A 13,706-nucleotide genomic window follows, 5' to 3' on the forward strand; every position below is an offset into this window, starting at 1 on the left:
TCTTTTCTTTTATTAAAAAAAGTTTAATATCTATGCATTGATAGTGTAAAACAGTTTTACGATCATCCAATCACAAATCACTATTTCATTTACTTTAAGTTAGTTATTTTAAAAGTTAACAAACTTATCATACTAGTGGGTTAAGATCAGATGATTGTGTAAAAAAATTTACATTGTTAATACATAACTTTTTTTCCTTATAAAAAATTGTTTTTTAAATATATTTATATTATTTCTTTTTCTCATATTTATACGTAATTATAACATGATTTTGAATTATTTCATAACTATATATGCTGGCCACATTTTGACTGGTGCTCCTTCAATTCATTGTTGCAACATCAATTTGAATAACTTAATCAAACCTTCAAGTGGCCCAGTTCTAGCTAAACGGATCCAATTTGAAATTTAATATAGTAGCATAAGTGCTACTTTTTTTCCTGACATTTTTAGCCACGATAACCAAGCATAAATATTGGGACTTTTAACTCTACGTGCATAAGTCCACCTCTAAAATATGAAATATATTTAAAGGATAATGATAGGAATGGGCCTAATCCTATCATATAAAACATGAAATAATAACAGTTATAAAAATATCAGGGTTTTTTTTTTACAAAATAAAAATATCAGTTGAAATTCAAACAACTTTATAATTTATTTAACATATACACATGTTTTAATACAATCACATGGGTTAAGTTTTCACTCATGAGTTAATAATGCATGATGCATCTATCTTCAATAATAAATTTTAGAGGAATTAAGAGGCAACATACGATTTAAGAAGTGGTACGGAAAAATTATGATTAAAATAATATATAGATTAAATTAATGTACAAAAATTATGACAAATAGCATGAATACAATAACTATTTCTCAAGAAACACTATCAAATGTTGAAACTAAAACAAAATAAACCCATTACCAACACTTGTGTAAAGAGTTTAGCTCCAATGAGTAAATTTTTCTGACATCATAACATAATTCCTTGGATGGTTTGATTAGAAGTTATCAAACTGCCACAAGGACAGAGAGACATTGTATCCTTATCATGGCAGTGCATGACTTAAATTGTCCTCCACTAATAATCAGAACCTAAAAGATTTAGAAGCAAATCTTTATAATGGCCTGATGTGTCTGACTTGACAGCATGAGTTAATGGTTTTCCATATTTCTTATAATATGCTATTTTTATAAATTGCATGTCTATCTCAGTCCTTGTCACAATTACCCTTATTAGTCTACTATCATCAGTTCCCACACCCTTCATTGACTTGCGCAGAATCTGCAAAATATCAAGGATAAGCATTATTTTATGGCAAAAGCTAACATATACCTAAAGCAAAGTGGAGCCATATAAGTTGCATAAGCCAGTAAAATAGGCTTCTTTGTAAACATCTCTAATTAAAATGGCTAGCCAAACACTTTCAATGTTAAATTATCCAGTCCTTTGTTCTATAACTTTTCCAATTTAACATAATCTCTATAATTTCTTCAGGTAAACAAGCTTTAATTAGGGTGTTGAAGAAAATATTCAACAAATAAATCATTAATTTCATACAAATGAAGAAAAAGGTACATAGTTTTTCATTCTCTAGACACTTTATAATAACACAAAAAAAATCAAAATGTTTAGAACCAATGGTAAAGCTTGATTAAGACAAAGAAGAGAGAACTATGACGATAAACAAAATAGAAATTTTAGGAGATGACAACTTGAGAACAACAAATACCTTGGCAAAGTACATAGCAGGATCAGTAGCACAACGCAGTATGGTTAAGAGGGCACTCTCAAAATTGCCAGATGTTTCCTTCTTTATTGCCTGCATGAGAAAGACAAGTTAGAGTTTGCACACAGAATAAAGAGGGGAAAAAATAGGTCACTACTTGTTTGGAGGCATATATGTACACCTTTTCTAGCGAGTGTCCATATGAAGCTATGTAGGTAGAATTGACTGCAGCCAAATGTGCGCCGCTTTTTTCACTAAAAATTTTTATGAACATCTTCTCATCAGTTCCTATCCTTTTCTCCCCTGATTTATAGAGTTGTTTTGCATCCTCCTGTACTATTATATGATCTAGCTCTAGGCCTTCATAGCGTGGTATACTTACATATGCCAGCAACAACTATATTAAAGTATCCAACATTAACATGTCAAGATTTTGCATTAGTTTTCATAAGTGTTGCAGACTACTAAAATGCAATGTCGGCAAATACTGTAAGAATCGATCACAAGAATTAACTTGGAAAAATTATAAATTTATAAGATTTCTAAAACAGTTTGTAACACATTGTATTTTCAACACACTAGTATTGAGTGAAATACAAGTGGAACTCACTAAATATAAAGTGGACTCCCACATCATTTGGTTAGATTCACTTTTCTTATTTATTGATAAATCCAAGGTATCTTCAAAAGACCCGGCCAAAACATAAAAGACTAATATCTTAAAGTCTAATCAAATTAAATCTATTTAATAGATGGGCCTATCCCAAGACATATATCAAATCTTTAACTAAATGCTTGTTATGGGACATGTTATGTCTCTCAACCCTATCATACCATGCTGGTAGTCTATTTCACCCAAAACTAAAGTTCTAGGAGTGGAATATAAGAAGACTAAAATTGTTACTTTAGACTGTTAACAACTTTGGATTATATATATATATATATATATATATATATATATATATATATATATATATATATATATATATATATTTTATTAGCCAAAATATTAAAGTGGTCTAATCAATATAAAATTATGGTTAGGAGCATATGTGTCATGAAAGATTAATTGTGTAGATATCATTAGTGGTATTATAATTTGATGAGGGGCCAAATTATAAACATAATTGATGGCAGTTACAGTTACAAGTACAAGAGGAGGTTATTATCCCCATGTGTAGAGAGAAGTGACGTACAATGTTCCTTTCTTTTCTTCTTTATCCCCATCAAAAGAGAAAATTCATAGAAGAAAATAAAGTTCTCTACATTTGGAAGATGATAAAATCAATCTTGATCATCATCTACCCTTTCATCACTCAATTATGGTTAATCTAGGTATGCTTTCGCATTTAGTTTTCATCATGATTTTGAGCATGGGAACACAATGGGATTTTATTCATCTTTATACTGTAATTTTTCTCTACATGGATAGAAAGCACGTGGTTAGCATTGACGATTGTCTGTTAGAATCAAATTAGGTTGATTAATTGAATTCTTACAATTTGGTATCAGAGCCACTCATACTTGATTCATGTATGATTTTGAAAATTTTATTTATTCAGGCTGTTGGCATGTTCTAAATTTTAAATGAATTTAGATATTTTATATACTGTTACTTGATCTTACCTTTTACTAAAGCGTAACTTTTCTAGCAATGGGTCATTTAAATAGTGTATATTGTTATTGTGTGTTATGATGATGTTTGGACAACATACACACATTAAATACAGTATTTTTTGAGGAAACAAATAAGATTATTACATTATTACAGCGGAATGGACAGTGAAATAAAAGGTGATTGATAACATCAAATTAATATAACAATTATATAGTAGAGTATATTGCGCGTGATTGGTAATATAGATATGTTACATGAAAATGATTCTGCAATGTTATTTAAATGCTATAAGCATGACAAATTCACAGGTAGTAAATGATACTTGGTAACAATACATCAATATAGCACATGTAGAGCAACACTGCAAAAACGGTGCAGGCATAGCAATTCGATGTGTTAGTAGGTTATGCATTTTATGAGTATCATGTACATATTTCATGTGGAATAATAGGTACAAACATTTAAAGGTTATAGTGCATCATTAATATATATACATATTACTTTGTGCTCGTTCTTACTTTTAGAGGTTGTTGTAGTAAATTAAAATAACAATCATGGGCTTCTAAAATTTAAAATAAATAAATAGTTAAAATAATTTACTCTAGAAATGTTTAATTTTGGATTTGGTGCATCAATGTTCAAAATTTAGTTATGATATATTATTTTAATTGTTTAGCATTTAAATGAGCTAATTGAATCAAGATATCTCTAAAGTGACCTCTCTTGTGTAGATTGTTCATGAGAAAGGTAAACGTGAGTGATTATTTATATGAATGGTGATTGGCCCAAAGGAAAGTTACCATTCAACTAATTTACATACACACCTGTGATGTTAAACATGTGATAATTATGAGGTTTTGCATGTGAAATCACATCAAAATATGGGTTTGTTATTTGATATGCTTTTATTATCAATGTTTGAACATTACAACAAGGATATCACTAGCAATTAATACCACTGTCCAAAGACTTGATATTAATGGTGCACTAAATATCTTGAGATGAGATATACTATTATTTAAATGCATTGGTGACTGTTATGTGAACTTATTGTATTATTTGTTTTGATCTTCTCAATTGTTGCTTCTATATCTGCTCATCTAAATTCGGTTTCGGTTCTTAATGGTACAAATTTTAAGGTCTGGAAATAAAACATGCAAATTGTTCTTGGCTGCATGAATCTAGACCTTTCATTAAGGATTGAGAAACCCCTTACTCCTACCTCTGAACATAGGAAACTTCATGAGAAGTGGGATCATTCAAATCGCATGAGTCTTATGATTATTAAGTGTGGCATTCCTGAGGTCTTTAGGGGTACTGTTTCAGATGATATAACTAGTGCCAAAGAATTCCTTGCTAAAATTGAAAAGCACTTTGCAAAAAAGTGATAAGGCGGAAACAAGTACTCTTCTTCAGAATTTAAGGCACTAAAGCTTGAGCTATTAGAAGACTTGCTTATTCATTTAATGCTAATTTCTCTACCTTCACAGTTTAGCCAATTTAAGATCTCTTATAACTGTCAGAAGGAGTCTCTTAATGAAGAAAGAAAAGTTTGAAAGTGCTCATGTTGTGGGTACCTCTAAAGACAAGGGCAAAATAAAAAGAACTGAGAAGCCCAAGAATGAAGCTGCTAAGGGTCCAGCACAAAAGAAACAAAATCAAGGTGACAACTGTTTCTTTTGTAGTAAGCCTGGACATGTAAAGAAGAAATGTACCAAATATCATGTTTGGCGTGCAAAGAAAGGTATGTTTCTTACTTTGGTCTATTCTAAGGTCAATTTAGCTTCAGTACCTAGAAACACTTGGTGGTTAGATTCTGGTGCCACTACTAACATCAATGTTTCAATAAAGGGTTGCCTAAGCTACCAGAAGCCAATTGATTATGAAAGATGGATATATGTTGGAGATGGTAAATCGGTGGAGGTGGAAACGATAAGGCACTTTAGATTATTATTATGTACTGGTTTTTATTTGGATTTGAAAGACACTTTTGTTGTACCATCGTTTAGATGAAATTTGGTTTCAGTTTCTTATTTGGACAAATTGGATTATTTGTGTTCATTTGGAAACAATGTGTTTAGGTTGTCTTTCAATTCAGATATTGTTGGAACTGATTCACTCTTGGCTTATAATAATCTATATTTACTTGATACTGTAGCTTCCTATGGTGAGTCCTTTAATGCGGAATTGTGTGGTACTAAGCGTAGAATTGATAATACAAACTCAAGAGCATTATGACATAAGCGCTTAGGTCACATTTCTAGGAATAGAATTGAACGACTTGTGTCAAACGGAACCTTGGATTCCATTGATTTCACAAACTTTGATGTTTGTGTTGAATGCATTAAAGGTAGACAGACCAAAAGCTAGAAATCAGGTGCATATAGAGCTACAGGCATCTTGGAATTGATACATACTGATATTTGTGGGCCATTTCATACACCTTCATGGAATGGTCAATGATATTTTATATCATTCATAGACGATTACTCCAAATATGCATACATGTTTCTTATACATGAAAAGTCACAATCTCTGGATGTGTTCACAATCTCTGGATGCATACCTGCTCATGGAATGGTCAGCAACTACTTTATTGGTTATTCTGAAAGATCCAGGGGCTATAAATATTATGATCCCAAATTAAAGATAATTTTTGAGATAGGAACTGCCACATTCTTTGAGGATATTGAGTTTGGGGGGAAGAATAAGGTTAGAGACTTTGTCTTAGAGGAAGAATCAGTAACAATTCCAAAACCGATTCATATAGTTGCTTTTGATAAAGAAAATTTGGAACCTCTAGAAGATATTGTTATTGAATCTCCCACTCAAGATAATTTGGTTGTTCATGAAGAACAAACTCAAGATCCTCAAGAACCTATGCTTCATGAGCCAGTACCTTTGCGATGATCTACAAGAGAAAGAAGAAGTGCTATTCTAGAAGATTATGTGGTATTTCTCCAGGAACATGAGAAAAATAATGGTATGATGGAAGATGACCCAGTCAACTTCCATCAAGCCATGCAAGATTCCAACTCAGAAAAGTGGACTGAAGCAATGAATGAGGAGTATAAGTCCATGCAAGACAACAAGGTATGGGAACATGTCCCATTATCAAAAGGTGTGAAACCCATTGGCTACAAATGGATATTTAAGAGCAAGCGAGATTCCAAAGGTAATGTTGAGAGGTATAAGGCTCGTCTTGTGGCGAAGGGCTATACCCAGAAGGAAGGGATTGACTTTAAAGAGACTTTCTCTCTAGTTTCATCGCAAGACTCTTTTTGGACAATCATGGATCTTGTTGCACATTATGATTTGGAGCTTCATCAAATGGATGTCAAGACGGTATTTCTCAATGACAACATTGATGAGACAATTTCTATGGTGCAACCAGAAAACTTTGTGTCAGGAGACCCAAAGAATATGGTTTGCAAACTAACAAAATCCATTTACGGGCTAAAACATGCATCTCGTCAACGGTACCACAAATTTCATCAAGTAATTCTCTCATTTGGTTTCGAGATGAATCTTGTTGATGATTGTGTGTATCACAAATTCAGTGGGAGCAAGTACATTTTCCTGGTCTTATATGTTGATGACATACTGCTTGTCACTAATGATATAGGTATGTTTCATGAAACCAAGAGATTTCTATCAAGAAACTTCGAAATGAAAGGTCTTGGTGACGCTTCCTTTGTATTAGGAATTTAGATACATTGAGATCAATCTCAGGGTATTATAGGATTATCACAAAGGAGTTATATCGAAAAGATACTTAAAAGGTTTGACATGCAGGAATGTAAATTCGGGGACACTCCAGTTGCTAAGGGAGACAAGTTCAGTCTCAAACAGTTCCTAAAAGGAAATTTGGAAATTCAGGAAATGCAGAAGATTCCCTATGCATCAACTATTGGGAGTTTGATGTATGCCCAAGTATGTATGCATCCAGATATAGCATACATAGTTGGGGTATTAGGCAGATATTTAAGCAATCCAGGAATAGATCATTAGAAAGCGGTCAAAAGAGTTCTGAGGTATTTGAAGAGAACAAAGTATTATATGCTCACATACAAGAGGTCAGATTAGTTGGAGATCACTAGGTATTCTGACTCGAGTTTTGCAGGATGCCTAGATAGTTTGAGATCCACTTCAGGTCACATTTTTATGTTAGCTGGTGGTGCGGTTTCTTGGTGCGGTGCCAAGCAAACCCTTACTACATCATCCACTATGGCAGCAGTAGAATTTGTGGCATGCTATGAGGCATCAAATCATGGAATATGGCTAAGAAATTTTGTCACTGGGATGAAAATTGTGAAAGGAATTGAAAGACCACTTAAGTTATATTGTGACAATAAATTAGTTGTATTGTATTCTAACAACAATAGGAGCTCGACCAAGTCGAAGCATATTGACATCAAGTTCCTAGTTGTTAAGGAAATGGTACAGAGTGGATAAATTTTCATGTAACACTTAGGTTCAAACTCTATGATAGTAGATCCTCATACTAAGGGACTTCCACCCAAGGTCTTTCATGACCATGTTGCTCACATGGGTGTTTTACAGTTTGAGGAATCTTTGGTTGATGGGAGTTAGTCACTTTTATGTATTTTATGTTCTATGTTAGATTTTATGTATGCATACATTGACTTTTGGATATATTTGGTTATATATATATATATATATATATATATCTGTGTGTGTGTGTGTGTGTGTGTGTGTGTGTGTGTGTGTGTGTGTGTGTGTGTGTGTGTGTGTGTGTGTGTTTTATTATTCAGTTATTACACTTTGTACATTAAGGTTATTAAATGATCTCATTGAGGTAAAGTAGAACTAGTTAAAAATAAACATGTACAGGCCACCTTCACGTAATTTTCATGCTACGCATTTCATGATGAGTCCATGTCATTTGTTTCTATCAGCATTAGTGATCATTGATGGGTTTAGTTATGATTGATACAATGAAAACTGCTCTGGTTATATGTGTGGATGTAATCAATGGACAAGATTTTTGGAATATGCTCAAGGCATGTAATGGCAAATTTTGAGCTCATAAAGTCTAACACATTCATAAGGATTGTAAGGATATATATATATTTGAGACTAGTGAGAGATTGTTAGCAATTCTGGGACATACATACATACATACATACATACATATATATATATATATATATATATATATATATATATATATACATACATACATATATATATATATATATATATATATATATATATATATATATATATATATATATATATATATATATATATATATCACATAATTGAATGAGTTAAGATCATTGTTTTATTAGCCAAAATATTAAAGTGGTCTAATCAATAGAAAATTATGGCTAAGGGCATGTATGTCATGAAAGACTAATTGTATAGATACCATTAGTGATATTATAATTTGATGAGGGACCAAATTATAATCATCAAATTTGGGATAACTGATGACAATTACCAATACAAGAGTTTATGGTTCCCATGTGTAGAGAGAAGTGACAAAACGTACAATTTTGCTTTCTTTTTCTCTTTATCCCCGTCATAAGAGAAAATTCAGAGAAGAAAATAAAGCTCTCTACATTTGGAAGATCATAAAACCAATATTGATCATCATCAACCTTTCATCAGTCCTTTATGGTTAATTCAGCTACGCTTCTGCATTTAGTTTTCATCATGATTTTGAGCATGGGAACACAATGGGGTTTTATTCATCTTTATGCAGTAATTTCTCTCTACATGAATAGAAAGCATGTGGTTAGGATTGATGATTGTTTGTTAGAATCAAGTTAGGTTGATTGATTGAATCCCTACATAGACAAATTCAATATTAGTTCATAGTCAACTAAATTGCTATTAGTAGTTGAATTCTTTTATATAGTATCTTGATAATTTTTAGGTCCTTGATATATATTTGATTTTTTTTTAGTTTCTAATAAATTTTTTTATTGTTTTACGTTCCTGATATATTAAAAGTTTTGTTTCAAGTTTATGTCATCAATTAAATGATGACATGACAACATCTCAACAACTAATATATTGGAAGAGTCGTTGAGATGGTGTCATGTCATCACTTAAATGATGCCAAGGACCTTGAACAAAACTTTTAATATATCATGGACTTAGAATAACAATTTTTTTTTATGAGATTCAAAATAAAATTAGGTATACATCAAGGACGTCAAACATATTTAAGTCCCGACTATAATTTTAATTGTGTTTAATCTAAAGTTCCAACATATCATACATAAATTTAATTTAATTTCTCTCTCTATTTGTGTGAGTAAATCTTGTATAGCGACCCACATTATTGCATAGGAAAGGAAACTGTTCGTATATCTATCTCTTTCCTAATGACATGCATTATGAACTAAAATAAAGATATTTTAATCCTTTTTTACATCTACAAACCTCCTCTCTAGATGTATTTAGTTTGAAAAAGGGTGTAGACCAATGATATAATTACTATACTATCAACTAATTCACTACATTTTATTGGTCTAAGTAAAACCGAGCTTTAATCCCTTAAATAAGATCTTGGATCTAAGTCTTCTAAATGAAAAACACATGATTAAAAGGGAGATCATACTAAAGGTAGCCTACTATAATTCCTTGATAGAAATTAGTTATTGATAAAGCCGATCAATACTTCACTCCTATAGCATGATAACCAATACTATCACCTATTTTTAATTAATTAACTTCATAAAAATCATTGCTTATAGCAAGCTAGCTTTCACTCTAATAAATGCTTGCACTTGGATACATGAATCATACTAGAAATAATGCACAACCAAAAATGCCTTGCAAAAAGATAGGAGTAAGGGGTGGATCAAGCACCTTCTTGTGATCACCACTGGTTTTGCTCTCAATATCTTGCTCAAGATAGGAATGATAAGTTGACAGATAAACTTCTTTCAATCGCCTTAATTGTGATGGGGTACGAGAACATATTATTTCTGTTATAGCTTGATTATCAACAACTGAGATAGTTAAGGCTTTTCTTACTACCTTAGCATCCCTAGTTGCAGGATCATGCAACCAAAGCAACACTGCTTTCTGAAAGCATTTAGAAGTAAGATGAGAGAAATAACTTAGTATTTTCTTCTCATTTGAGAGTGGTATGATACAAAGATTTAATTGCACTTTTGATTCATCTACTATTGTCATTTTACAAATTTGATCCCCCGTTTTTTTCCAAATCTCCTTACTATTTTAATTATGTAATTTTAGTCCATTTGATAACCTGATATCCATTATTTAATTTTAGTCCAATGTTTAACCTGATATCCGATATTGCATTAGAACAATATCCATGTTGATCAGCCAAAACGCACGCACACAAAAAATAGCCCTTGAGTTATTTCACAAGTATACAACCACACAAATAAAAGTACTTTAATAGAATTATGCTGAGAACAACACAAAATTGTGATATTTGTCTAATTACCTTAACATGCCCACGAAGCTCTTTTGATAATCGTTTGGAAAGTAGTTCAGAGTAGTTGGTTTCAAATTCTTGTTGAATGAGGCTGCGTTGTTCTGCATTCCTGTGAGCAAGGATTTTGATAACTTTAGACGTGTCACAACCAAGACCTGTAATGAGAAATACATTATAAGATGACTCAAAATTCAAATGGTTATTTTCTATATAATCTCTCACCCATTTACCTGAATTCTATATCTTGTCTTGTACAAGCATTAAGAGAAACCAAACCATATTCAATGTGACATGGAAAAGTAAAGAGAAGAGGGGGGAAAGTAGCACATATTGTTTTCAATGAATTAGCATGCATTAATTTCGTTTACATCCCAACGGAGTTTTACAACAACTTTTTTTTATCAACCCATTACACCACTAATGGCTGAGTCAAGCATAAAATTGAGAAATGAAACATGAAGGAAAGGTGGGTATATGCAAATTGAGAAAGGGTCAAAATGGAATGCGAACAGGTGTGGTGGGGGGAGGTTAGGAAAAAGAAATAACGCCAAAAGGCACCAAATTTGATAGAGTCTATGAGTTTATGGTATGTGTCAAATGCTGTCTCATCATGCTTTCTCAAATTTTCTCTATAGCTTCATTTTACATAATCATCTACTATTTCTTCCATTTTCATCTCTACTAATTAATCAATCTGAAGACTTGCCTCTCCGTTATCAAATTAATTTTGTTCTTTCAATTAATTAAGTCCTTTGATATTGAGTATCAGAATTTCAGTATTTGACATAAACAAATCAACTAGACTTCTTTTATGGTATAAAAATGATCATGCTAATTTCAATTTATAGTATTTCTTCAAATGTTCATCACGCAATCACTTGTGATATGCATGGTGGCTCTAAGAGTACTTAACTTACAACAATGATATGAAAAACATTACTATATCAATATGTGCCTTTGTGAATTTTGCGAACCTTTGAAAGCTTTATGCAACTTGATAGCATCTTCCCTAGGCGAGGGTATTACTGGAGGTACGCTCAAAGTTGTCATTGCCAATCTTTCTGTTTTATGTGTATCTCTGCCAAACAAATCAAATTCTATTGCATAGATAAGTTGTCGTTTTTCCAGCTTATGGCATTTTGAATGAAACGCACACAATAAACTTAGCTAACACTTCTTACCAATCTCAATTGTCAATTTACTAATTTTGGTGTTTTTTCATGACACGAAATATGCCTCAACTAATTTTAAGGGAAATAATCCACAAAAATAGTAAAGTGGAGCAATGGCTACGAGATGGATGTTTGTCTAGAGTTACGTATATACTTTCAATGTGATTATTGTATAAATATAAAAACATTCAAATTTTAATTGTTGTGTTTTACAGACACAAAAAAAACTGTAAATATGAAAGGAAAAATTAAATATATATAATTCAAATATGTGAAAAATGCATATAAATCAATTGTTAAAATACATGAAGGAGAAAGCAAATCTTGTGAAACAGTAAAGACGTTAAAATCTTCATTGAGAGAAAAATATTTTGTGAAGGATATGTCCTTGGCTCGTTTTAAGATCAATGTCAAATGACACAAGGATAGCTTCAATAATTTATGAGGAATGCTAGCAAAAAACTAGCGTTTTGACATTGTTGTGTTTGTTATTTTATTGAGTGTTCTGACATACATAACCGGAAGATAATATAATCTTTTATATAAAAATTGCTAATATTAGCTACTCATCACATGCGTATTTAAATACTTTTTAATGTAATTTAATATTATTAAAATTTTCCTTTAAAATATTACTGAACAACAGGAACTTCAATATTTTATCATTTGTGTAGTTAAAATTAAAATGATCCAATGAGGGAAATTTAGTTGATAGCATAAATTGAGTTTGTGGAAATTATCAAAATTCAGTCCCCATAAAATATACTTTTGGAGGGGGACAATAAACTTTAAATGTAATCAAGTTACAGACCCCATAATCGACCCAAAGAATCCAAGCTTATAATAATATCTTGAGATCCTATTTGAGAATCAAAAGTCATAATTATAGTAGCCACAAGAAAAAATCAAATTTCTTAAATTGATATTATATACTAGTTCGAAATAAGCAATTTCATGCCTTAACTAATAATATATTTTATTTTTTTAATTTTGGCTTAAATATATTTTTGATTCCTAATAAATATTTTATTTTTGTGTTTACTCTCTAATAAATTTTTATCTTCAGTTGAGTTCCTAATAAAATAAATTTTTTGCTTTTAATCCTTGATATTTTGTTTTAATTCCTGATAAATTAGCAAATTTTTGTTTGCTCCCTAATAAATTAGTAAATTTTATTTTAATACCGACTAATAACAAATGTAAAAAATTTATCAGGAAGCAATTAGAAAATTCTTTATTTATCAAGGACTACAAATAAGTGTCATTGACCAAAAATAATAACATTGTTGTTTTATTAGAGATTTGGTGCAAAATAAAAATTTATTAGGAAACAAACACAAAATTATATATTTATTAGGGATAAAAATATATTTAAACTTTTAGTTTTTAATCAAAAAAAAAAGATGATTGAAAGATGCAAATAATTGTCATGTTTTAGGAGTTATGTTTTATAATTACCCTCTGTTGTAGAGGTAATTTTCAGAATTAGTTAGAACACTAAATGTAAAAAAAAAAAATGTACACAAAATAAGATAATTGTGTTTATAAGAGTTATAGACCTCTAGATGATGTTAGTAATCTTTGATTATAGATATAAAAGGTTATTCTTCACTATAAAAAAAAAGTTATTCCTCACTCCCCATTATATACCTTAGATAGCAAGTTTTGAGTAAGAGAGAAGATTGCTTAGGTGGTGAGGACGTTGAGCCAAAGCATTAAGAGAATCTGGTTTGATC

General features: G+C 31.1%; 1 protein-coding gene across 1 annotated transcript; it reads right to left on the reverse strand.

The window, feature by feature from the left end:
* Nucleotides 1-951: 951 nt before the first annotated feature.
* On the reverse strand, nt 952-11,945 carry LOC114417829 (annexin D5-like). Its single transcript, XM_028382865.1, has 6 exons — nt 11,773-11,945; nt 10,808-10,953; nt 10,198-10,416; nt 1,915-2,130; nt 1,737-1,826; nt 952-1,288 (listed from the first exon to the last, which is right to left on the reverse strand). Exons 1-6 carry the CDS (start codon nt 11,846-11,848, stop codon nt 1,085-1,087), a joined length of 951 nt encoding a protein of 316 aa, XP_028238666.1. The 5' UTR covers nt 11,849-11,945; the 3' UTR covers nt 952-1,084.
* Nucleotides 11,946-13,706: the final 1,761 nt, after the last annotated feature.

The sequence above is a fragment of the Glycine soja genome, chromosome 7 (genome assembly GCF_004193775.1).
Source record: "Glycine soja cultivar W05 chromosome 7, ASM419377v2, whole genome shotgun sequence".
NCBI classification, from domain to species: Eukaryota; Viridiplantae; Streptophyta; class Magnoliopsida; order Fabales; family Fabaceae; genus Glycine; species Glycine soja.